Source organism: Lacerta agilis, chromosome 3, assembly GCF_009819535.1.
Source record: "Lacerta agilis isolate rLacAgi1 chromosome 3, rLacAgi1.pri, whole genome shotgun sequence".
NCBI lineage: Eukaryota > Metazoa > Chordata > Lepidosauria > Squamata > Lacertidae > Lacerta > Lacerta agilis.
In genome coordinates this window covers 78,010,052-78,032,939 of record NC_046314.1, presented here as the reverse complement: position 1 = coordinate 78,032,939, position 22,888 = coordinate 78,010,052, and the positions used below count along the sequence as shown (strand labels likewise).

Sequence of the window (22,888 nt, the reverse complement as noted above, 5' to 3'; positions counted from 1 at the left end):
CAAACCATGGATGTTGAACAGACATTTCCTGGTCACATTACCCATAGTGCCTGGTTCTGAAGAGGACCTTTGGTGCCAGGGCTGCTGCTACTTTAGGGTCAACAAATATTTAAAAATAAATAAATAAAAGGGAGCAGCTGGGGAAGAGAAAATTACTGGTACCACAAAGAAGGGGGCAGGCAGCAAGAGATTCTAGAGGCAGAGGCTTCAGCAGCTGGACCATGCCATGGAGTTGAAAGCAACAGGTTCACTTGTGCAAGAGGCTGCACTACCAGACATGTTGTGAAGCTACCTTTAATTTTTCCATCCTCTACAACTTTTCCATACACATACAAGCTATTCATTTTGGAATCTTTTTTCCCCCAAGTGACATGTTAGCAGAATAAGTTCAACACTAACTCTCTTTAATGTAGCACTATCTTGAATGCAACTCTGAGTCACTATTTGACTGCTTGTTTGTGAAAGGTGCTTCTTCGAGAACAGCAACAAAAAGGAAACTCAATCTACCAAGATTCCTACCTGGTACGTAATAAATATTAGGAGATCCAGATCCCTACTTAAGGTCACCTTGTATATAATACTTTTCCGAAATGTTATGAAAATGTAGTTTCCTGTGGTTTGATTTAAATTGTTTTAACAGTCTATTTTAAATAGTTGTAACCTGCCTTGAATGTGTGACAACAGAACTGTACAAGCCATTATTGAGAGCACACTCACCTGAGTGACCATGAATTTGGTGATTCTTTCTGGAAGCCGGCTTTTCTCACTGGAAAGAATCATCTCCAACATATCGCCATGAAGTTTTTCCATTACAACAAAAACCCTTTCTGGAGTTTCAAACATACATTCCAGGTTTACAATCCCAGGGTGGTGCAAATTCTAGGAAACATATTTAATATTGTCATGAAAAATGTACCACCGTTATGTACTGAAAATCAGAGAATATCTGCCTAGGTCCTGGCTATGCTTTATTGTTTAGAAAGCACTCGAACAATCCCTAGCAATATTTGTAGATAGAAAACACAAGCTATGGCTCTTTTTACAGTTTTCCTGTGCAGCTCAGAAAACTACCATTAGCAGGAATATTAAAATATACAAATGCAAGACTACACAGAGATTGTATCCAGCTATGTCAACAATGATCACACAGAAATGCTGTGTGTTCACAACTCTGAAACATGTACAGTAGATTCAAGCCTCTGTACAATTCAAGCCTCTGATTGCTCACCTACTTGCAGTATTTCAATACAGTAATAAATTTATTCCTATGATGTAACATAACAGATTCAAATAATCTTTGTACCTGCAAAATGGCCACTTCATTGCGCAGCTGACTTTCCTGTTTTGTGGGGAATCGCATTTTATCAATGACTTTAATTGCCACATCCCTTCCAGTCTTCCTATGTTTTCCTACATAAACACACACAGAGTACACTTTAGTATCTCCAACCTAACAAGGAGAGTCAGAAACAAACTTTTTGCACAGAAGGTAGATATTCATGATAAACATGTATTTAAATATTACACTGAAAAACAGGGAGGGAAATATATCTGTCATTTACAGATTTTCAACCAATACATGAGAGGAGAGAACTTGCCTCTTATCCCCACCTGACATTCACATGTTAGATTTCATGCTTGCATAGGGGCTCTGGCCACATGTTCTGTACACCACAATATTAAGAACATACAGTTTGCATGAATAAGGCACCTGCATCTGTTGGACTTGAAGCATTCAGGTTCCTATGCAAATGTGAAGTCTACATGATTATCACATGAAAAAGAGGATGGGGAAGTAGTATAACCCTAATCACAATCTCAAATGAAGCATGCAAAGTGCTGAAGCTTGCATCTTATCAAAATGCTTCCCCCTGCTTAAGGCAATTATTGCTCTGCTGTCTAGATCTCTGTGGTTAAAATCTAATCTCACCTTAAGACCAAAATCCCTGCATGTCCAAGGTGAGAATAACACTTTCATTTTAGTGGGGTGGGCTTCTTCTCAGTCCTTAATTTGCATGGGGATATTTTTTGTACACCTTTACTAATATGGGCGTAGAGCCTAATTCAACAAAATCATTGTTTAGTTGCTCTCTCAAAGTGCAGAAATGAGAGGCAACAAAGTTTGCTTAAAACAAATTAGAATTTCAAAAGTTGCTCCTTCAGGGGCTCTTCATGTATTACAAACATTATAGCTTTGAATGTGCAAAGAGACTTGCTTATATTCAGTTTTAGCCACACTCGCTTATAAAATTACTACTTAACTTCCACAGATGAGGAATTTAGGTTGAGTTAATAAAATGGTCCAGAATTACCAAGTGAGTTAATAAAAGGGTTAAGATCAGAATCCAGGTTCTACCTACAGGATAACCCTAGCTTCTATCACATTGCACTTCAGCTGATATGGAATAAAACATACAAGAACCTTGATACTCATAACATTAATGAGAAAAGCTGATCAGTTTATTTGAGATATGCACAAAATATACATAAGGGGCAGAAAGAATGCTAAAGAAATGCTACAAGGACACCACACTACTACTATTTTAGAGGCCTAGCTAGACCTCACCTGGAGTTCTTTATTCAGTACTGGTGATTCTGTAATTAGTCAGGGTACAATAACTGCTCTGGAAGATAGTTGCATGGAGCAAGCAGAAAGAGTACCTGCCTTAAAGATTTAAGTGTAAGTAAAAGGTACAAAAAATATAGGCTTATTTTCATTAGATTAAAAAGAAAGGCAACCCAACAGTAACATTCCATAACTTCTGCAAGGTAACAGAAGAACCAACTCAATAGGAATTAATGTTGTAAACCAGGCAAGCAATTGCATAAGAGACAGAAACTGTCTCTTGAACTGGAACTATTGAATTACTTTCTCCTCAACTAAGATCTAGCATGAAGCAAAACCAAATATCACAAGTCTGAACTTGCAATGATTGTTTAGTCAAACTTACCTCCATACACAACACCAAACTGACCAGAGCCAAGCACCTCATCAGCAAAGATCTGGTATACGGAACTGATATCCTAGGGGAAGAGAGGGTGCAGGCAGGGGAAGGTAAATATTATATTCAATTATTTCAGTGACAGAGGCAGAAGCTAGAATGTTAAGAGCTACACTTCATGGACACAAAAAGGGAAAGAAAGTCTTTGTTTATAACCCAATTAAAAATTACTCCAAAAAAGGGGAGTAAAAAAGGTCCATTTCCACCTGTTAAAACCTGTTCATGCTAGCATTGTTTACCATGTATAGTATGTGTGACAGAGATGGGAACAGCACACAAAAATAACATTTACAAATTTATTTGTAATTTATTTGCAAATTTACAAACTGCAGTACAATCTGTATTCCTTAAACTTGTCTCCAGCTGTGTAATGATAAAGCATACAAACCAGCCTTTCTGTCAGCATGAAGGTGTGCTCATATGCTAAGACCAGTCTATATGAAAATCCCAAAAGAACCATATATCTTTGTTTCTTTAGCAGGGCCAATCAAGAACATTTGCCACATTGTAGATGTAATCTGTATATGCAAAAGAGGAGCTGCAACCAATGATGGATTCCTGACAACTGTACTTGTAGTAAGCACATTGTCACACATATTTGTAATATGAGCAAGAGTAGGGGCTAGGCCCCAGATTTGGCATCACTACCTCATTTATGTCACTGGCACTGGGTGAAACTCATTTAGCCACCACCAGACCTGCTCTAAGGTGATCCACAGGAAAACATTCCAGAATTTCTGGGCACATTCCAGAGAACATTCTGACCTCACACTAAGCAGTGCTTGACTAGAAGAACCTGTCTGCCTCACAAACAAAAAGCAGTCTTGAAATGAGGGAGAAAGAAAACTGAGCACAAAGGTGGAAGCCATGCCCTTTTGATACGGGTACATGAAAGGTGGGGACAGGACACCTACTAAAACTCTAGCCTTTGTATGGATAAATCCTTGTTTTCTGACTGATGGTCGAATAAAATTTTGATGATGATGACTAAAACTCTAGCCTAGTTAGAGACATTTCCCAAAGAGCTCTGAACAGGCACTGAACCACCATGTGCCCAGAGACCACGAACAAAAAACACAGGTGCTCTATCCTGCAAACTTGGCAGGCATATCACTAATATAATAAACAAAAGACTAGGGAAGCAGAGTACAAACCACACATCACCTAAACTACCAATAAAATAAAACATTTCAATTAGGTAAAGGTAAGGTAAAGGACCCCTGGACAGTTAAGTCCAGTCAAAGGTGACTATGGGGCTGCAGCGCTCATCTTGCTTCAGGCTGAGGGAACCGGCGTTTGTGCACAGGCAGCTTTCTAGGTCATGTGGCCAGCATGACTAAACCGCTTCTGGAGCAATGGAACACCGTGATGGAAGCCAGAGCACATGGAAATGCCATTTATCTTCCCGCCACAGCGGTACCTATTTATCTACTTGCACTGGCGTGCTTTCAAACTGCTAGGCTGGCAGGAACTGGGACAGAGCAATGGGAGCTCACCCCATTGCGGGGATTCGAACCACCGACCTTCCAATCAGCAAGCCCAAGAGGCTCAGTGGTTTAGACCACAGCACCACCCGCGTCCCAAAACATTTCAATTATCCTACCAATGTTCTACCCAAACTACAAATCCTATACATATTCATTTAGACGTTCTGTCAAATTCAATGAGGCTTGCTTTCAAGTAACTGGGCAAAGGACTGCAGCATTTGTTTTCCTAGACTATGGGGTTTCCCTTCCCCCAGATAAACTACTATAAGAAGGCATTGAAGTATGGTTTATATCAGAACATGGATGCACATTTCATGCTTGGGGAACAAAGTCATTCCTACTTTTGGGAAATAACTACCAAAAAGGCAGCCCCCAACAATAGTATTTTTTTTAAAAGAAAGTCTTAATTCTCATCCAGCAACTGATAATGGCTTTAAATTATAGGTTCAAAATTTGTCAGTAATATTTATTGTATTTTTTCCATTCCTGCATATCAAGTGGGGGAAGGGATACTTAAACAGTATCATTTATGAGGCTTCTCTTTCTGCATTGCTCACCACTAAAAAGGTTAAGAAACTTTACCATATATAGATTTTTTTCAGACAAGTCATTGTATTAAATAAGCTAGGTTGCCTAATGGGAAAAATGTGTTCTTCAGCTTTTCATTTGTCTTTATCTCCAATTATTTTGATATAAAATAGCCATCGGGGGACAACTGATAATAATCCAGCTACAATAGTATTTACATTTTGTGACTCACCACATTTTCTTGGATCTGGCAATTTGAAACAGAAATGCTGACAGATAATTCTTCTGCAATGAGAAAATATACAAGTTTTTAAAGTGGAAGCAGTGTTACAATGAAAGACCAATGTCCTAGCAGCCAAACATTTATTGACATTCCAATTAATATGTGAAATGTAGCCTTAGCACTCTGCATCACATTTCCAAACACCTCTTTGTGTTCCCCTAACAGACAGCTTTCAAAATCTCCCTTGCACTGAACTCTACCACAACAACACAGAATATTTTTCTTCAGTTCTATTTTGTCACTGGCCATCAACATTGCCGGTGTTCCTCCTTTCTTCAAGACATTTGCTCTCCTTATGTCTCCACTTTGAAGGAACTAAGGGATTTGTAAGCACATACGTTTTTCTTATGTACAAGTCAAATAGGCTTACAGAATGTATTGCATGACTGTTACACAGGTCTGAACCTAAACACCAGTCTTTGGGGGCATTAAGCATTGCCAGAATCTCCTTTAATTCAACATCCAGGCAACCCAGTCCTGCTTTTCATAACAAGTTCTCCATTCTTTGCCTCCAGCTCAGAGCTGCAATGTGCCAGGGCTAGGAGAATCACGAAAAACCCAGTCCAAGCTGTTCCACCCCGCCACCCTTCTATTTAGCCCTCCCTGTCCCCCACCCCACACAAATGCACTGTTCTTGGCTATGAAGCATGCATTTTGTAATTCCACCTGCCCTTCCCTCAGGTCATGCCTTCCTTAGCCCCCTGCCTACTCATTTCTCTTTCTGTCAGGATTCCAATTCTCCTCTTCACCATCAACACCCATGTCACCACCCTCTCTCTTCCTGCCATCAGTACACAGTTCCTCCTGCTCCTAGGACAACGGTTCTCTGCATGTTTTTTTTTTTTCTGTAAGCCAAATTGACTTCTCAGTTCCTCCACAAAAGCTGTGTTACACGTCAGCATTCTACGAGCAGGGTCCTGCTTGCTCTATAGTTAGAATAGAAATGGCATGACTTCAGATGAGTTTAGTCAATGGCTGCAACTCTCACACAGGAAGGGAAAGAATTTTTGGAAAGGCTACACTAAGCAGCATGAGGCCTGCTTTCAACACCGGGCTAGGAAGAGTTGCATTGCTTACTTGTATGGTGTTCCACACAGTTTCAGTTTTAAAACCAGGCCCTTAATTGTTACATATGTAGAATAAGCAAGACAGGAATCAACTCCAAGAGGCACAGCACTGGCGTACTAACTAATGCTAAATATGTAGCAGTTGGTCTAATTCAAATACAGAGCCAACCCCATGACATGTTGCAGGCATAAGCAACCCATAAAATATTTTGTTGAACCAGGGCCCATTACTTCACAGATCTCCGTTAGGAAGAAGAGAGTGCTTCTCTGCTCTTACTGTGATCTTTCCCTTGTCCCGTAGCAGTGCAAATGCTAGCCTGAGGCGTGACTGGCATCAAAGCTTGACGAATAGCTTTCTCCCAGCTCTGCGCTACATCCAGTCCCACTCCAGTAGCAGCCAAAACTGGATTATGATGATTGCTGCCATTGTTCTCGCCAACAAAGTACACCATGGTGTCAGTGATTATTTCAAAGCAGTGTGGGTTGCTGCCTTGCACCACATTTGAGAAGTCCCGCGGCTGAGTCACCTGAAGAATTTCAGAAAGCGGAATCTCCTAAAGGAAACAAAAGGTGTTAAACACTAAGAGTGGGGGGCATATGCAACAATAACAAAATGTATGCTACTGAACTCAACCAGAAATATTTTGATAGCACTGAGTGGCCTTGGCTTTAGTCCCTCTTTAGGTTCCTAGGGATTGCACAAATATTACAATAAAGAAGGGCTACTAATAAAGTTTTGTCTTTGCTCTGGACCCAACTGGCATTTTCCTCCCACGATACAGTTTAGAATTGCCTTTCATCTCTGGTGCTACATTGTCTATAGAATTAATCTTTCTATAGCAGCCCGATGACCCCGTTCATCATTACAGAATCACCATACTATATCCAAAGTGAGAAGACCTTTCACCATCCACTCAGCAAGCAGACATAATTGCTTATTTTCAGTTTTACAGCCTGTCAGGAGCTTTGTAAGCCTTCTTACTCCCAGCTATGTCACAGGACAGGATCAATTTTGGCTCTCTCAATCCTTTGCCTCCTCCCATATATGCTATCCTTTTCTTCGGGAAGTATTCTACTTCTGTTACCCCAGTCCCTCAAACATTCACTAGTGTGGTTTCAAAGGGCATAAAATATCCATGCATGGCTGGGCACTGTAACACACAAATCAACAGATAAAGAACTGTACACAAGAGACACTGTGCAGCTTCATTAAAATAACATCTCAATTTTAACATACCTATGATATTCAGGTTTCAACAGCTAATACACAAAGAGTCTTGTGCAGATAAAAGGATGTTAATGAAGGATTTCAACTACAGATTAACATTAGGGGAACGGCACTTTAGATGGAAACTGACATAAGTAAAAAAAAAAAAAAAAAGATTTGTATTATCACTTACCTTGTAATACTTTGTCCCAGATTCGTTCTGAAATAGTGTAAGACATTTACTATCCAGCCTCCAGTAATGTCTTTTTCTCTGCAACAAATATGAGAGGGTTTCTCTTTAAGACACAGACATTGGTACCCTCTAGCAGAATCCATGTTAGCAATTTCAATGGCCTGTACTGATGCTGATGACCTTTAAAGGTACTATCAGCTATGCTTTTTCAGACAGTGCCTACTCTAAAGCTCAAGCCTGTGCAGCAATGCATAGGACCAAGATGTTTCTCAGTACCTCCTGTGCCCCTCTTTTTTTTCCCTGTGACCACATCCTATCCCAGGGTAGCAGCAGTAGGTATCACTGTCCTAGCACTTTGGGACAGTCCCTATCAGGCACAAGAGGGTAACTTTAAGACTCAAGAGATCAGAGCAGAAAAACGGTGGAAGGGGGAGGACAATACTGTGGCCCCATTTTCTAGCTGCTCCTCAGAGGAGCAACAGAGTTGGCTCAGGAAGCTTGTCTTGGATAAGGGAGACCCTACTACAGCACTGTGATCCTGAACCCAACATATAAACAAGGCTTCTGTTGGTTACAATGGCAGACAGAGCTCAGCCAGCACAGAGAGTTCCTTCTCCTCCCGTAGCTGGTACTGAAGAAGCCCTGCTTGCATAAACAGAGCAGCATAGATTATTTCCTTTCTTGAGAGTTTTAAAGCAATTTTTAAAATTAAAACAGAGGTGAGGAATTTGTGGTTCTCTAAATCTTGGACTACAATTCCCATAAACTTAGCTATTGGTCAAGTTACCTTGCTTTGAAGGAGTTGGGAGCCCAACAGTATCTACAAGGCCAGTTTCTCCATCCCAGACTTAAAATAACTAAATGTAAATATCACACTGAAAAGTAGAGGCAAAATTACTGACCAGGTTGTCTCTGCTAGTGTAATGAACCATCCATCCTTCCTTCACCATTGTACTGCTCTTCCTCTTTGTGTGCTTGATTGATTGCACAACCCTCATTAATGGAATATTATTGCTTGTCGATGGGCTGTTGAAAAAAGAAACGCATGTCTCTAATCATACATATTTCAGCACACCCTATAGCTGTGCTATAATTCAGGATAAACTTCAAGTAGAATATTCTTGTCTATTACTTGTATCTTAAACAAAAATCTTCTAAAGAAAAAACATTATGTAGGGCACATCATGATCATACAGATGACAAGAGAGTTGTTTTTAAAACCACTAAACCCCCCCACCCACCCAGATTAGGCAAGACACGTTACCATGTTAAGGGGCTATGACACAGTTTTAGATAAGGAAGTCAAAGTCCTTTACAACATTATAGAAAATGCCAAGGCAGACTTATTAACTGTTGGGCAGTAGGTCACAGTAAAGCCCAAACCTGCCCTATGAACCAATACAACAAAACAAGGGGTCCTAGGAGGATCTCCTTCATCAAACCAAGCCTGAATATAAACTCAGTCCTCTTTCCCCATATACACACATCCAACAGCAGCAGAGACAGTAACAAAGAGCAAAAATCTTATCCTAAATTAAGTCTTATCCTAAATTAAAATCATCTTCCTGTGCTCCTATTTTTCTTGAAGGGAGAGATAAGTACTATAGCAGCTATCCTGAATCGTGCCCAGTAGGACAGGAACTCAGCTCCACTTCCCCTCTGAAATCTTCTCATGGGAATAGAGGACAAGCACAGCATAAGAAAGATGGTACCAAGCAGGGCCCTGCATTCTGGCTGCCATGTACTGAGTCCAAGCCCTGTCTATACATTGAGGGTGATGAACCTTTCTCAGTCAGAGGGCTGTATTCCCTTCTAAGCAACCTTCTGGGAATCACATGCTGGTGGGAGGCGAGGCTACAAGCAAAAGTGGGGATGGTAACAGAAAGAGCTGTGAACATGAATTTTACTTTTGTACGGTAGACTAGTTTTTACACACATCCACCCACTCTTCTCTATCCTCCATGCAGGCAAGCAGGAAGCAACATCAGAATCTAAGGACATAGGCCCTCCATACAAAAACACGCAAGGAGGGTGAAAGCAGTGCTGCAGAGGGGTGTGGCCTTGGCAGAGGAGCTGAGGCTGGGGAGTGTCTCAAGGACCAGATAGGCATGGAGGGCCACATCTGACCCCTAGGCATGAGGTTCCCCACCCTGCTACACAGGAAAACGATTTGAAGCATACAGTAGACATGAATTGAGCTTTAGGTAGATAAATAGCCTTACAATCCTCCCTTTCATTCTCACTACATCCCACTGAAATCTGTCTTTATTATTCCTATTTTACAGTATGTAGCTAAGGCTTAAATTTCTTAAAGGCCACCTAATGAGTCCATGGCTGAACACTATTCTAAGTCCATTGCTCTATTTCAATAAACTACACTGGATCTCCTCTTTTATAAACAATAGTATGAGCTGTAATTCAAATAATTTACTCTAGTAGTACATATACAAGTAAAAACACATGACCCTTTAGAGGTCACATCCAATGAGCCAAAAGTTGTTTCCTTTAACCTAACTTGCAACACACACAAGGAGCAAAATTGATTCCTTATGTAACTCCATTCAATCAATTGACTTGCATTAGGACTGGAATGAGTTTGGCCTAAGGTCAGGAGAATAAAGTAGCCCTATAAATCTAGGTCAGCATAACATTTTCCATCAACTAGTCAGTATAGCTAAGCATTCTTCAATAATGTAATTTATTTCCATGTTGACGCTCACAGGGGATTCTACTTCCAATAGGTTCAAGCCTACATACTTTCACATTTAATCAATTATGTTAATTGCTGTTTTTCACTTATGCTGAAGTGTGAGAAAGCATCTCTTGTAAAACCAATAATAAATAATAAAAAGTGAACAGCAGAATTCATTCTCCTTTCAACAGAAAAGTGTCTTTAATAAGGAGCTTCACAGACCTGCAATGCAATGCTTTGATTTTACAAACCTGATAGTTTTGACAGCCTCTTCATCTTTGTCCCCATCTAGATCTGCTGGATCCATAAAAAACATTTTGTCTTCTGGGGGAGAGGGTTCTTCTGTATCATCCAAGCTCCTACCTCCATCACTGTTCATTTCACTGCTGTCAACCTCCATTGGCATATCCATATCTTGACCTGGACTAGCCGGTTCTTATTCCATATAAAAACAAAGGGTTCCCAAATATTATTATTCATTTAAGGTTGTTATAAAAATCATTTACATCACAATTTTAGTCAGGAATGAATTAGGAATCTGTAGCAACCCTCAGTACATATGTAACAAAATGAAATATACTCAATCAAACACAGCCAAGACAGGATAAAAAGTAAAAACAATTGGGCTATGTTTTTGTTTTACTAAGGCCACTTCATGCTATGTAGGTACTTCCTGACACAGGGCAATTCTCCATCAGTGGAAAGTTGGCATCATCATAGTTCTTCCACCTCCTGTGCCAGCCAACTCCCTCTCCTCTGATGCAAGAACATCATGACTATGTCTTTCCAGGGAAGGGTGTGGACAGGATGGGAATCAGAGAACAGAACTCCCTTTACACCTGGTTCAATACTAATGCAAGTTAAATCCAGCTTCCTGCTGCTTCAAACAGAGCAGGGCAGCCAAGGATAGGCAGCCACAACTGCCACACACAGGGTTGATTTTTCTAGTATCTTTAGACAGGCACAGAGACAAAATTATGAAGAAGTAATTTTACACAGACAGCTATGCGCTCCAACATTTCTGCTTTAGAAAAGATTCTGCAAATTCTACCCTACACAGAAGAAATTAGGAGTTATGTAATGCTAGCAATTAAAACAGAGGTGTCAAACTTAAGGCTAGGAAGTCAATTCCAGCAGAGTGCAAAGAATGGCAGCTACTGTGAGGCACCAGAATCAACTTCTGGCATTGGGTTGCCCAACTTTTGCGGGCTATGGATAAATCTGAGAACCTGAGAAACTGTTCTGTGCACCACAACCACACTTACACACATTCAAACTTCCACCCTGCCATTCATTAGGGTTAACCTTCCCTCCCAAAAGAAAGATCATGCCCCACCCCCAACTATTGAAAAAAGCCTTGTATCAGAGTCAATTTTAAAACCCTAATTTTTCAAGCCAGGCAGGGGAGTGTCACAGCTCAGCATACAAAGGTTAATCCAAACACCCACCAACTAAAATATGCTTGAAAATAGTATTCTACTGACTACAGTAGAATAATTATTTCAAGTTTTATTGCAACAGGGGTGAAGCAGTGGGATGCTGAAGGCACCAGTGAAAGCATATGCTGTCCAAACATCTTCCCTCAATTTCAATATTTAATGGAGAGATCCCAATCTCCAGATCCCACTGCTGGTAAGGTCCAGAACTGCATAGGTAGGTCCCCCCCCCCACAGACCTCTACCAAGGGGGCAGGCACTACCACTGCAGAAGCCCCTATTATACCTGCAGAGGTGCAATAGGTTTATATTACCAACACAGTTACCACTGACAACTAGGCCCTAAAGCAACTTATGCCCCAGAGCTTGGGATTCTGAAGGATCCAACAGAGGCTTGGTTCCATTGAATCCAAGACCCTTCATTCTCCAAAGAGACCCTGGACTGGGCCTTAATATCATGAGACATGGGGGGGGGGGTCCAGACCAGGATGAGGGGTGAGAGAAGTTGGAGGAGTTAGCTCAGGTACCCTGAGGGACCCATAGAAAACCACACCAATCACTGAAACCAATTAGGCAGAGCAGGGAAAGAGAATAGAATGTGAAGGAAAACTGTGTAAAAGGAAAACACTGGGTCAGGTCTGCCCCCTCCTCACCTCCTGGCCTGGCCTGCACAGCCCAGCAACACTTTGGAGGGAACAGTATATTCCCCACTATGCATCCCCCACTTCACCCACACTGAATTCCACTTAGAACTGCGCAGAATCCCAGCTGAAATTGATGGTTTGGTGTCCTTAGTTAGGACACATAAGTCACATCTAAAATATCTGCCTCACATACATATGAGATTGCTTACCCCATTCTGACCCCATGGGGTGGGGCTGGGAAAAATCAGGTAATTTGCCCATTCACACTTCTTATCCCTTTCATCAGCATATGTGATGAACCTCAAAGATGCCAAGTAGAACATTCTTCCCTTGGTTGGTGGATACCTTACCTACCTGGCCAGCTAACCGCAACCACCCCCAAATGAATCTTCAGAGTTTTTTGTTTTTTTTAAGGGCAAGGTCTTTAAATGATCTCCATCTCTCCCTTGAATGCCTTCTATGAATTGCCTGGGATAACCCATGCTGTTTTGCATGTCAGCTGAAAATAATTTGTAAATTACTAAGATTGCCTTGGATAGCAAATAGATGTTTCCTTATATTTAAAACAGCTTTCTATTTCTTCCAGTGCTTTAAATAAATCTGCTCTTGTAATTTGAACTCTGGGATTGATTATGTTTTTGCATAGCTATGGGATCTGGTCTACTCACCTTGCCTAGCATTTCCCCACCCTCTATGCTTTTAAGGAGAGAAACTGAGAATTACATATTGGATTGCTGCCATAAGCACAGCTGGAGTCTAGAAAAGCATTCCCTGCTCTCATAATACTATAAATACTTCAGGTCTAGATTTCTTTACTGCCAGACCTACAGTAGTAATACTTAAAGGGGAAATGGTGGTGGTGGTGCTACCAAGCATAAATTGCCCAGAGTGCCTTGCAGCCTACCCTAGCACAATATCTTATGGCTCCTGAGACACTCTACTAGGGACCACAAGACTGAATACTCTTCCAGTGGAAATTCACTATCAACTTTGCTGAAGAGGCCAAAGTTGTTAATACATTTCACTTCAACAAAGATAGGGAGCACTTTCAGTCAACTCAAGTATATAAGAACATTTACAAAGTACCCAAATTTAAATATATAAGTACTTTTATTTCACCTTTTAAATATATTGCAAGTCACATTGAAAATTAATACAAAAATAATTTCATTACTCATCTTTACTTTTTCAGAACATGTTTGCTCTTACCTCCATTGAACACAACTTCTCCAAGACAATCTTTGGGTACTTTAGAAGCACAACGTTTGTGACAGTTAAATCTGCAGTCTAAAGCAAGAAAAAATGGTTTCTTTCAGTCATACATTTATGGAGAAACTCCTTCGAAATATCCCTTATATGACACCACATTTTATTTATTTTCAGGACGTATTTGGCCTAGCATTGTATCTAAGCACTCACCAAGTAGCCATGTGCAACAAGAAATTGCATGTAGGGGTATGAACCATCCCTCCTCTCTGCCTTCCACAGAAACCAAGTGGATGGAGAAAAACCAGTAGAAAAATGCCAGCAGAGGAAAGGCAGCACAGAAAAGCAATGGGGTACTGGAAGAACACAGCTAGGCCCCAGTAGGTTTTTTGCAGGCTTATTTACCACTGCTATGTTCTTGAAAAGGATGTCCCCAGACTGTTTCTTTTAAATGGCACATAAACGATTTGTGTGTATTAATTTGCAAACTTCATTACTGAACTCTCTACCTTAAAATATCTCTACTGCTATGAAACTAAAAAACTAATCCCTACACAAACAACGTATTATTGAGTGCCACAAGTAACTAAGCACTTTACCTAGAAAATATAAGACAAGGGTTCATACCAAGTAGTAAATATACAGAGGCATATGCCTGCGGGGGGAAAGAAAAAAGATGATCCATGATCTGGAGACACAGGCTATTGATGGCATATAAGCAACAAAACTATACTGCCATGTTGAATCAGAGGTTACATTTGAGACTTAGGAAAGTAAGTGGGTTTCTCAGCTAAGTATAATAATACAATATTTTATACACTCTTTAAAGTTTTAGTAAGAGTATAAATTAAATGCAAACAGCTTTTTTAAAGTGGGCATGGCTTTATAAATACTTGCTTTGCCAATAGCCTACAACAGGGATCTGCAACTGGAGGTTAATCTGCTGGACCACACCCCAGCCTCCCATCTGGTCCCTCATATTTCCTTCATTGGAGATTTTTTAAGAGGTTGGATGGCCATCTGTCAGGGATTCTTTAGCTGTAATCCAGCATTGCAGGGGGTTGGGTCCCTTCCAACTCTACGATTCTATGATGCTATGTATATCAATTGCAAAGTTTGTGGTCCTGTGTCTAATACTAATAGGGTGAATGTGAGAAGGTAGGAGTTTCTGTGCACTTGGGATATTCTATGTTCATGAAAAACCACAGTAGTTTTGCCTGGTTTTTTACTTCTCTTTTTAAAAAAGAAAGCTACAAAGAGGACTTAGTGGAGTAGTTCAAAGCTTGCATCCCTTCTTGCTGAAAGAATTTTAACTCAGGCCATGGTTTTATGACTAAGAATATGAAAAAGCTGTACGAATAACAATATTGCAGCAGTGAATACTCTTACCTTTACACTGCATTCCTTGGCGAAAGAGACCCTTGAGCAATCGTTTGCAGTACTGGCATATGGTGGGTCGAGTGTAAGAATGAACAGCAAAGGTATGTGGAACCTTCACCCTGCAGAGCACCATCTTTTCCATCCATATTGGACGCCCACTCCAGGAAGGAATCCTTTTACTGGGCTCTAGAAGGGGACGCTGAAAAGAAAAGCAGACAGACATGCAGGGCTTGAACTTGTGGTTCAGACCTAATTCTCCTGATATTTTCCCTAGGCTCCTATCATTCCTAGCTCCCCAATCCTTTCCAGGCCTCCTTTACCAATAAGACTACAGTATAGCAAACTAAAAGGCAACTGGTTGGCCACTGTGAGAACAGGATGCTGGACTAGATGCGTCTGATCCAATAGGACTCTTCTTATGTTTCTACTTAAGCCTGGAAAAAGTATCCATAATAAGGAATCTAAATAACACAGAAGCCATATATTGCTACACCAACCTAGGCGTGAGCTGAAACCAAATAGTTGACATTTACCAGTGATATTAAACAGTCCTCCCTAATACTTCAGAAGACATCCACCATCACTTTTAATAAGCTCCATGTCTTGTTTTTGCTATGGCCACCAGCTGGTGTTTAATTCCTTAAAGTGAGAGAGATGAGGGTTCAAGTCAGACTGAGGGCCTGATCTAACCTGATCTAGCCATTACTGGATTGCAGACGGGGTGGATTTTTAATTTAATACAACTGTAACATCTACATTCATGAATGAAGCCATCCACCTTTCAAGTAATAGGGCACTGCTGAACTATATATTCATCCTATTACATTCAGAATAGCAATAAATCAGGTTCTTAAATCCTACTTTTACCTAATATATACAGTATGTAATATTTCCAATGTTAATCTTTATCACCTAGTGTTAAGTGACTGATTTGGTTATAAACACACACAACATGCAAAAAAGGAAAACCATATTAAATTTGCTGTACTTTGGAGGGGTAGAATAAGAAAGGGAAAGTTGTTAGTGATTATACCTTGCATCACACTCTTCAAATGATTTATGGCAACATGCACCATGCCAAAAATGGGATTATGTCATGTATTGGTAAGTGTACGGCTTACATATTTAGCATCTTGTCACAATTACTTCACAAATCTGAACCATTAAATCATTTGTTCTTACATTTATAACCTACCTCTCTTCCATCATGGAACCCAAGGTGGCATGAATTTTGTTCCCTGGAAGTCACCCATCCAAGCACTGACCAGACCCAGACCTACCGAGCTCTAGCAAGATGGTGTCCTCATACGACTTCAGACTATACTTTATTATTTTATTATGCTTTTATATTTTTATATATCCGTTTTGATATTTTGTAGAAGAGTGCTTTAGAAGCTTAGCAACAAACTTTCCAGGGCAAATATCTGGAATTGAAAATCTACTCTAAGGCTATTTGAGCCACTGAACCTCAGCACAAATTAAATCAGAAGACAGATAAGGAGCTCCAGGAGCCCCACATATTTAGGAATGCAGGGTTTGGGGTTATGTGCCTTGACACATGACAGTAGCTTATGCAACTTGAATGGAATCCCACCTTAAGAGAAAAAAATTCATCTAAATACCTCTTCTGTGACTGCGACTGTGTATTCAGTTTGCACTGATCTTGGGACTGAAAGTGCAGATCCTGGTAAAGATACATTAGATAAACGCCTCTTTCTTACACCACTGCAGTTGTTTGGGATCTTGAAGGCGCATCGCTTGTGGTAGTTTAATCCACACCCTAATAAAATTAACATTAGGGAAGGGGGATAAACAACTTATTATGAATGATACCATTCGTTTAAATAGAATTCACAGTAATAAATTAGGATCATATTTTCAGAAAAGACAGATCAAACCAAAACATGGTGAATTTGACTCTCAATATAATTTTAATAATCTCCTAGAACAACAGAGTGGTGGTGTAATTATCAGCAGATCTGTGTAATGCATGGAATTTTTTTGGCCTGAATACTTGCTTTTCTGACCCTGCTTCACCCTAGCTAAAGCCTGAAAACGGGGCCTGTTATGCAATACATGTTGCTGCTGATCTTCCTCAGCTCTCTTTCCCCTGGCAGACTATCTAAACAATGTACTCCTGGCTCAGCTGGAACCACAGGAGTTGAGTAAAAGCCAATAAGCATGAAGTGTCGTGTTACTAATACCTGGACAACAGCTTGTTGACAGGAGAACTGAGGAAGGTACTACAGCCAACTGAACAAGGGCCACATGAAAAGGTATGCCCATCCAGAACTTTTTTTGGATGTTATAAAAAGCTGTGACAAGAAAAGGAAACATTTCTCTAATCAACACGTCACACCAAAACATTTGTACCAGCATGTTTGTCTGCAGCACTGGCATAATGCTACAGCTTCCAATGTTGCACTGACATTGGCTTTGCATACCCTAAACCTAATATGACAGCCCTAAAACCCTTAGGATTGGGTTGTTTGTATCTCTGTAGCACTGTCAAACAGGAATTTTGCTTGCCACAGAAGAAAGCCATTATCGGGGAGGAAGTGGTTGCTGACTTTGTAAGACTTTTAGAAAAACAAATTCAAATAATAACATGTCTTGCTCTTTGAGTTACACCTACTATGTTTGATTTTTAAATATGACTGAAGTACAATACACAAAATCACTGAAAGTGTGTATTGTCATGGACTTTAATAGATACATGTCATACTTTTTTTTCCATATTTATTTATTAATTATTTGCATATTTTAAAGTTTCCACATACAAAGTTCCAGCATCTCAAATACAACAAGCAACAATCGTGGACAAAGAAAAAGAAGAAAAGAGAAAGAAAAAAAGAAAAAACAACGAAAGTGCCTTACATTAATAATAAAGTTATTTACAATACCGATATATTAATCCGTGTCTTGCTTTACACTGTAACTTCTTACTGTATCACCTATTAAACACTGCCAAAATAGTGAATCAATAGATAATAATAATATAAATAAAAATGATAAGAAGAAAAATAATAATAATAATAATAATAATAATAATAATAATAATAATAATAATAAATAATAATCAAAAAAAAAGAAAGAAAGAAATTGAATAAATAAATAACAAATATCTCCCCACATAGTTTGCGACTTCCTGACAAACCCCTTCGCTTAAACAAAAATTTATATGAATGCTTTCAATCCCTTGCTATCTCTTATGCCACCTTTTAAATACATTCTTGAATATATCCTTGCTCCTCATTTTTTCTACAATCTCTTTCTATACCATTCATCCCTCGAATGCTGGCATGGTAAGAAAACTCTTATTATATTTCAGCATGTATCTTTTATAGACTTCCCATTTGCCTGCAAAATCCTGTTTGGTATTATCTCTTAAATTGTTTGTTAATAAGGCCAACTCCGCAAATTCTTGCAGTTTGACCTGCCAATCAGTGACTCTGGGTGCTTCTCGATCTTTCCAGCACCTTGCGACTACCATTCTGGCCGCTGCGGTCGCATACAGAAAAACTTCTTTTTGTTTACTTGGTATCTCCTTGCCAACCATACTAAGTAAGAAAATTCCCGGTTTAAAAAAAAAAAAAAATAGATACATGTCATACTTAAGATGCACTTATTGACAAACTTACCTTCACATTTCAACCCTTGTCGTACCAAGCCCCAAAGCATCTCTCCGCAATAGTCACAAAAAGTGGGAGCTTTGTAAGAATGCACATATAGCATATGAGGACGAATCTGGAAATCTTCGACTGTAGCCAATGCTTTTAAAAAATACATTATAAAACAGGAGTGAGTCCCTCTTGATTACAGCAATATTTATAAGAATGGTTGACTGAAATGATTTTTTAAAATAATAGTAGCCTCAGCAAACTGCCTTTGGTAGAAACTGCTGACTATGCTCAACTCCTACAAGCATGCATTGCAAGACATACAACTATATACATTTTTTAATAAAAACAAACAAACCTGTTTTTTAATAAAGGTTGCATGAAGAACTTTCTACACTATTTAGAACACAGCAATTACTATTGTAGATCAAGTTACTGACAATTTACTAATTCCAAAAAATTCAGAAGATAATTAAGATTATCCAATTGTTACACGCAAATTCAACAATTTTCATCTGTAGAAGCTGGTTCAGTAAGGTGTCATTTCATCTACTTTATTCCAAGTAACCTCTAATATTTATAAAACAGTCCACAAATTTCAACCATTTTGAAGCAATGGTAATATGATGGCTTTATGTAACAAGGGAACCACATTGAAAACCTATTTACCAGAGAGAACAACCTCAACGAGGTCACCTTCACGTATTTCTTCAGCTGATGTAATCCGCTGTAAAATATTTTCTGAGTTCAGGTCATGGCGGAACAGGAGAATTTTGTCATACATGCCAAAAAAACCACACTCTGGGAACTGCAACAACAAAAAAGCAGACTCCAAATTATAGCATGTCATAATTTGCTCATCTCAAACTGATACAAATCTCCAACTATTGCTACTACAGAAAACCCGAATGCATGCATTCTTTAGAACACAGCAAACCTATTAATACCTTAATAACTTCTGAAAAATAGATGTGTTGATGAAGATAAGCTGAAAGTTAAAAGGTTTGCAATAGAGGCTACCTAATGTTGAATGATATAAAGTTTCTGTGCTATTTTCTCATTGGCATTGATAGAATAAACATAGAATAAACATGCATAATCTCTCCTCTTCAGATAGAAGACGTAGCAAGTGAAACCTGGCGCATACTACTATTGGTATGTGAACCAGGCAGAAGAAATACTGACTAGAAAATTCAGATAGATTTCTCTCCCTCCCCATTTCTTATTTATATAGGGAAACAGCCAGAAGCCAGCTAAGCATGTATGATTAAATGTTCCAATGTTCAGATCCATTCTATAAGGTGCATGAACTCCAGAGAAGGAGGTCGGAAGCTTTCTACATTACAAAACGTACACTTTCCTGACAACTTTCTGAACAATCTGTAAAATTAGTTTTATTTATTTAAGGAACTTTCTTCCCACTCTTCTGCCAAAGATGACTCCCAGAGTGGCTTACAAATGGCACTGATAACAATCCCCGCCCTCAAATTTACAACCTAAGATACGTAATAAAAAAGGAAAGTGGCTAGAATTGGGGGGGGGGGAGGAGAGGAAACCTCTTACTTATAGAGGAATGACCAGCTAGAGTAGGAGCCACCAAAAGAGCCTTTCAGCCTGATGGAATAGCTGCTGTTTCTGATAAAGAAAACTATAGGCAAGATGTTTTTGCATCATTTCTTCAAAGTGTCAACCAGATTTGATAAATGAATATTGTGTTTTGCATTGCACCATATTCTAGAGTAGGGTGGTCCCTTGAGACTTTTTGGTGGTCCTCAGCAACATTTGGCGCGCACACCAGCCCTCACACTGCCTGCCCAAAGCGAGGTAAGCAAGATGCTGAGCTGTGGGAAGCATGCATGAGGGCTCAGACAGGGTCTTAAGAGTGCTTCCCACCTCCTTCACAAAGCCTAATTAGTGCTTGTACTAACTTTGTGGCCCACTTGCTATGAAAAGCTCGACCACCCTGTTCTAGAGGTTCCTCCCTTCAGCATGAGGGATGGGATCATTTCCATTTGATGGGGAGTGAGATAGGACTACATTTCTCACCTCACCAGAATGTCCCGGTTATCACCACATCCTTGATTGCTACCTAATTCCCTTGGCATCACAGTCTATTTACACTAACAAGAGCATTTAGGTTTTATGGTTACAAAATTGTTTCCAACCAATACTTTTATCAATAAATCAGTATATCATCAAAGGTCAGCAACAAATGGAAAACATGGATTTCAATCCTCATGAAAGCTTATTGTTCAAGAGAAGGAGACCATGCCAATATCAGTGAGAGACTTTTGAACAGTCATGATGTAAGGAATTTTAGTGGCAGAAAAAGCCAAGCTTCATGATGGTTCCCAAGCAGAGAACTGCTGAAGCTAGTGGGAGATGAAGAGAATTCCAGTTATCTATACCCAGTCCAACCAGAGGAAGCTTCCTCCAAACTCCAGCCCCACAATAAGGTAGACCTGGAGAAATATACTTTTTCTCTTCCCTAAACTACTTTTGGAGATGGGCTGTGTCCCAGCATGTCCTATAAATGCTTGGATGTGTGCTGCCCAAGGGCCTTGTTGCTTTTGACAAAGAGAAACACTGCAAGGTGGAACAGTTTTTCGCAAATTTGTTCACTAGCCTACCGTGTTTCTCCTAAAATAAGACACCGTCTTATATTTTTTTTTGCTCAAAAAAACACAGTATGGCTTATTTTCAGGGGATGTCTTATTTTAACCGTGTTGCATCGGTACACTGCATAGCCATGCCTCCCCAGGCAGTTTTAATGGGAGGTACCACGTCACTATGGCTTATTTTCGGGGTATGGCTTATTTTTGGGGAACGGCTTATATTTCGCAAATGCATAGAAATCCTGCTATGGCTTATTTTATGGCTATGTCTTATTTTAGGAGAAACAGGGTAAGCTGGTGAGCCTTCTATTGTCCTTGAGGAGGTTATGAAAACCCATCATTAATGAGCAATGCTCTATTTGCTGATTAGAATCTCCCTGCCGGAATTACATCTGCTTCTCTAAACCAAATGACTAATCACAAATCTCCTATTCATGGAAAGTGCTTCTGCTTCATTTTTGTAATCCACTTTTTCCCTCAGCCCAGCCAGGATCCTTAAGAGAAGCTTTACAGGGGTGGGAAAGTCACATTCCATCAACACCCTTCAGCTGGCATTCCTCCGACTGAATCCAAGCCACTGGGTTCAGGTAAACACAACTCAAATTAAAATTACATAGAAATATTATTTCTACGAAGCAGCCATAACTTTCACTTCCCATTTTGGAACAAACTATCTAATCTGTACAATTAAAATGTTACAACTATTAAGTTTTATTTGTATTCATATTTTCACTGCTTCAGATGATCAAGAGCTGGAAAATTGGCAGAAGATATTGGACAGGATTGAGGAAGGCTCTTACTAAACAGGCCCCAATGCACAAGGATGGATTTACAGTCCCAAGTTTGTTAGTATACTATGAAGCCACACAGTTATTATGTTGGCTATGTTCAGAGACATCAGAAAATACTGAAAAACACATGGTACCAATTAGACCAACTCTGCATTGCTATCCTATTAGAAGTGCTCCCTTGGATCTCCAAGAATGAAACAGATTACCAAAAAGAGTTGAGATTAATTGTACAACAACTTATGAAAACATGGGGTACATATAAAAAAATAACACCCAAGGATGTATCCATTAGCACCTGTGGTAAAATGTGAAAAGTTTTATTTGAGAGGTCAGTTTTATGCTTTGCACAATTGAGAAGTGAATAAAGTGTCAGCATTTGGTGAACTGGTAGTAGATGGGGAGACATAATCTGGACAGAAGCTTGCTCAAACCCAGAGAGATAGCTTCATTTCCCTCCTCCCCACCTACTCCCCCCCAAACCCCATAATTTTGCTGTTTTCAAATGAATAATTAAGACCTTCCTATACACTTAGGAAGTAACAGCTTAATAAGTTTGACATATAAGTGGTGAATGTAAGTATCTCTACATTCTACATCCTAACTAGCAGTATGGAGGGAAAAGGTAGGCAAAAGTTAAAGGAGCTGCAGAAAAGAGATCTGGGAATTATAATATAAGAACCAAAATGAAACAATTCTTCCTTCTCTAAGGCTACCAGCTTGAAGCCTCTCTGTCCAGG

At 39.6% G+C, this 22,888-nt stretch overlaps 1 protein-coding gene across 2 annotated transcripts in view; it reads right to left on the bottom strand.

The window, feature by feature from the left end:
• Positions 1-22,888, bottom strand: part of PRKD3 (protein kinase D3) — a 48,229-nt gene that overhangs the window by 5,783 nt on the left and 19,558 nt on the right. For both annotated transcript variants that reach the window (XM_033144423.1, XM_033144422.1), the window contains exons 3-15: positions 19,415-19,553; positions 18,767-18,898; positions 16,748-16,905; positions 15,135-15,324; positions 13,749-13,826; positions 10,711-10,894; positions 8,670-8,793; positions 7,768-7,845; positions 6,645-6,921; positions 5,250-5,302; positions 2,952-3,024; positions 1,304-1,410; positions 718-879 (exon numbers count right to left, since the gene is read on the bottom strand). In XM_033144423.1, the coding sequence (XP_033000314.1) occupies positions 718-879; positions 1,304-1,410; positions 2,952-3,024; positions 5,250-5,302; positions 6,645-6,921; positions 7,768-7,845; positions 8,670-8,793; positions 10,711-10,894; positions 13,749-13,826; positions 15,135-15,324; positions 16,748-16,905; positions 18,767-18,898; positions 19,415-19,553 (1,755 nt within the window). The remainder of the gene's footprint in view (positions 1-717; positions 880-1,303; positions 1,411-2,951; positions 3,025-5,249; positions 5,303-6,644; positions 6,922-7,767; positions 7,846-8,669; positions 8,794-10,710; positions 10,895-13,748; positions 13,827-15,134; positions 15,325-16,747; positions 16,906-18,766; positions 18,899-19,414; positions 19,554-22,888) is intronic.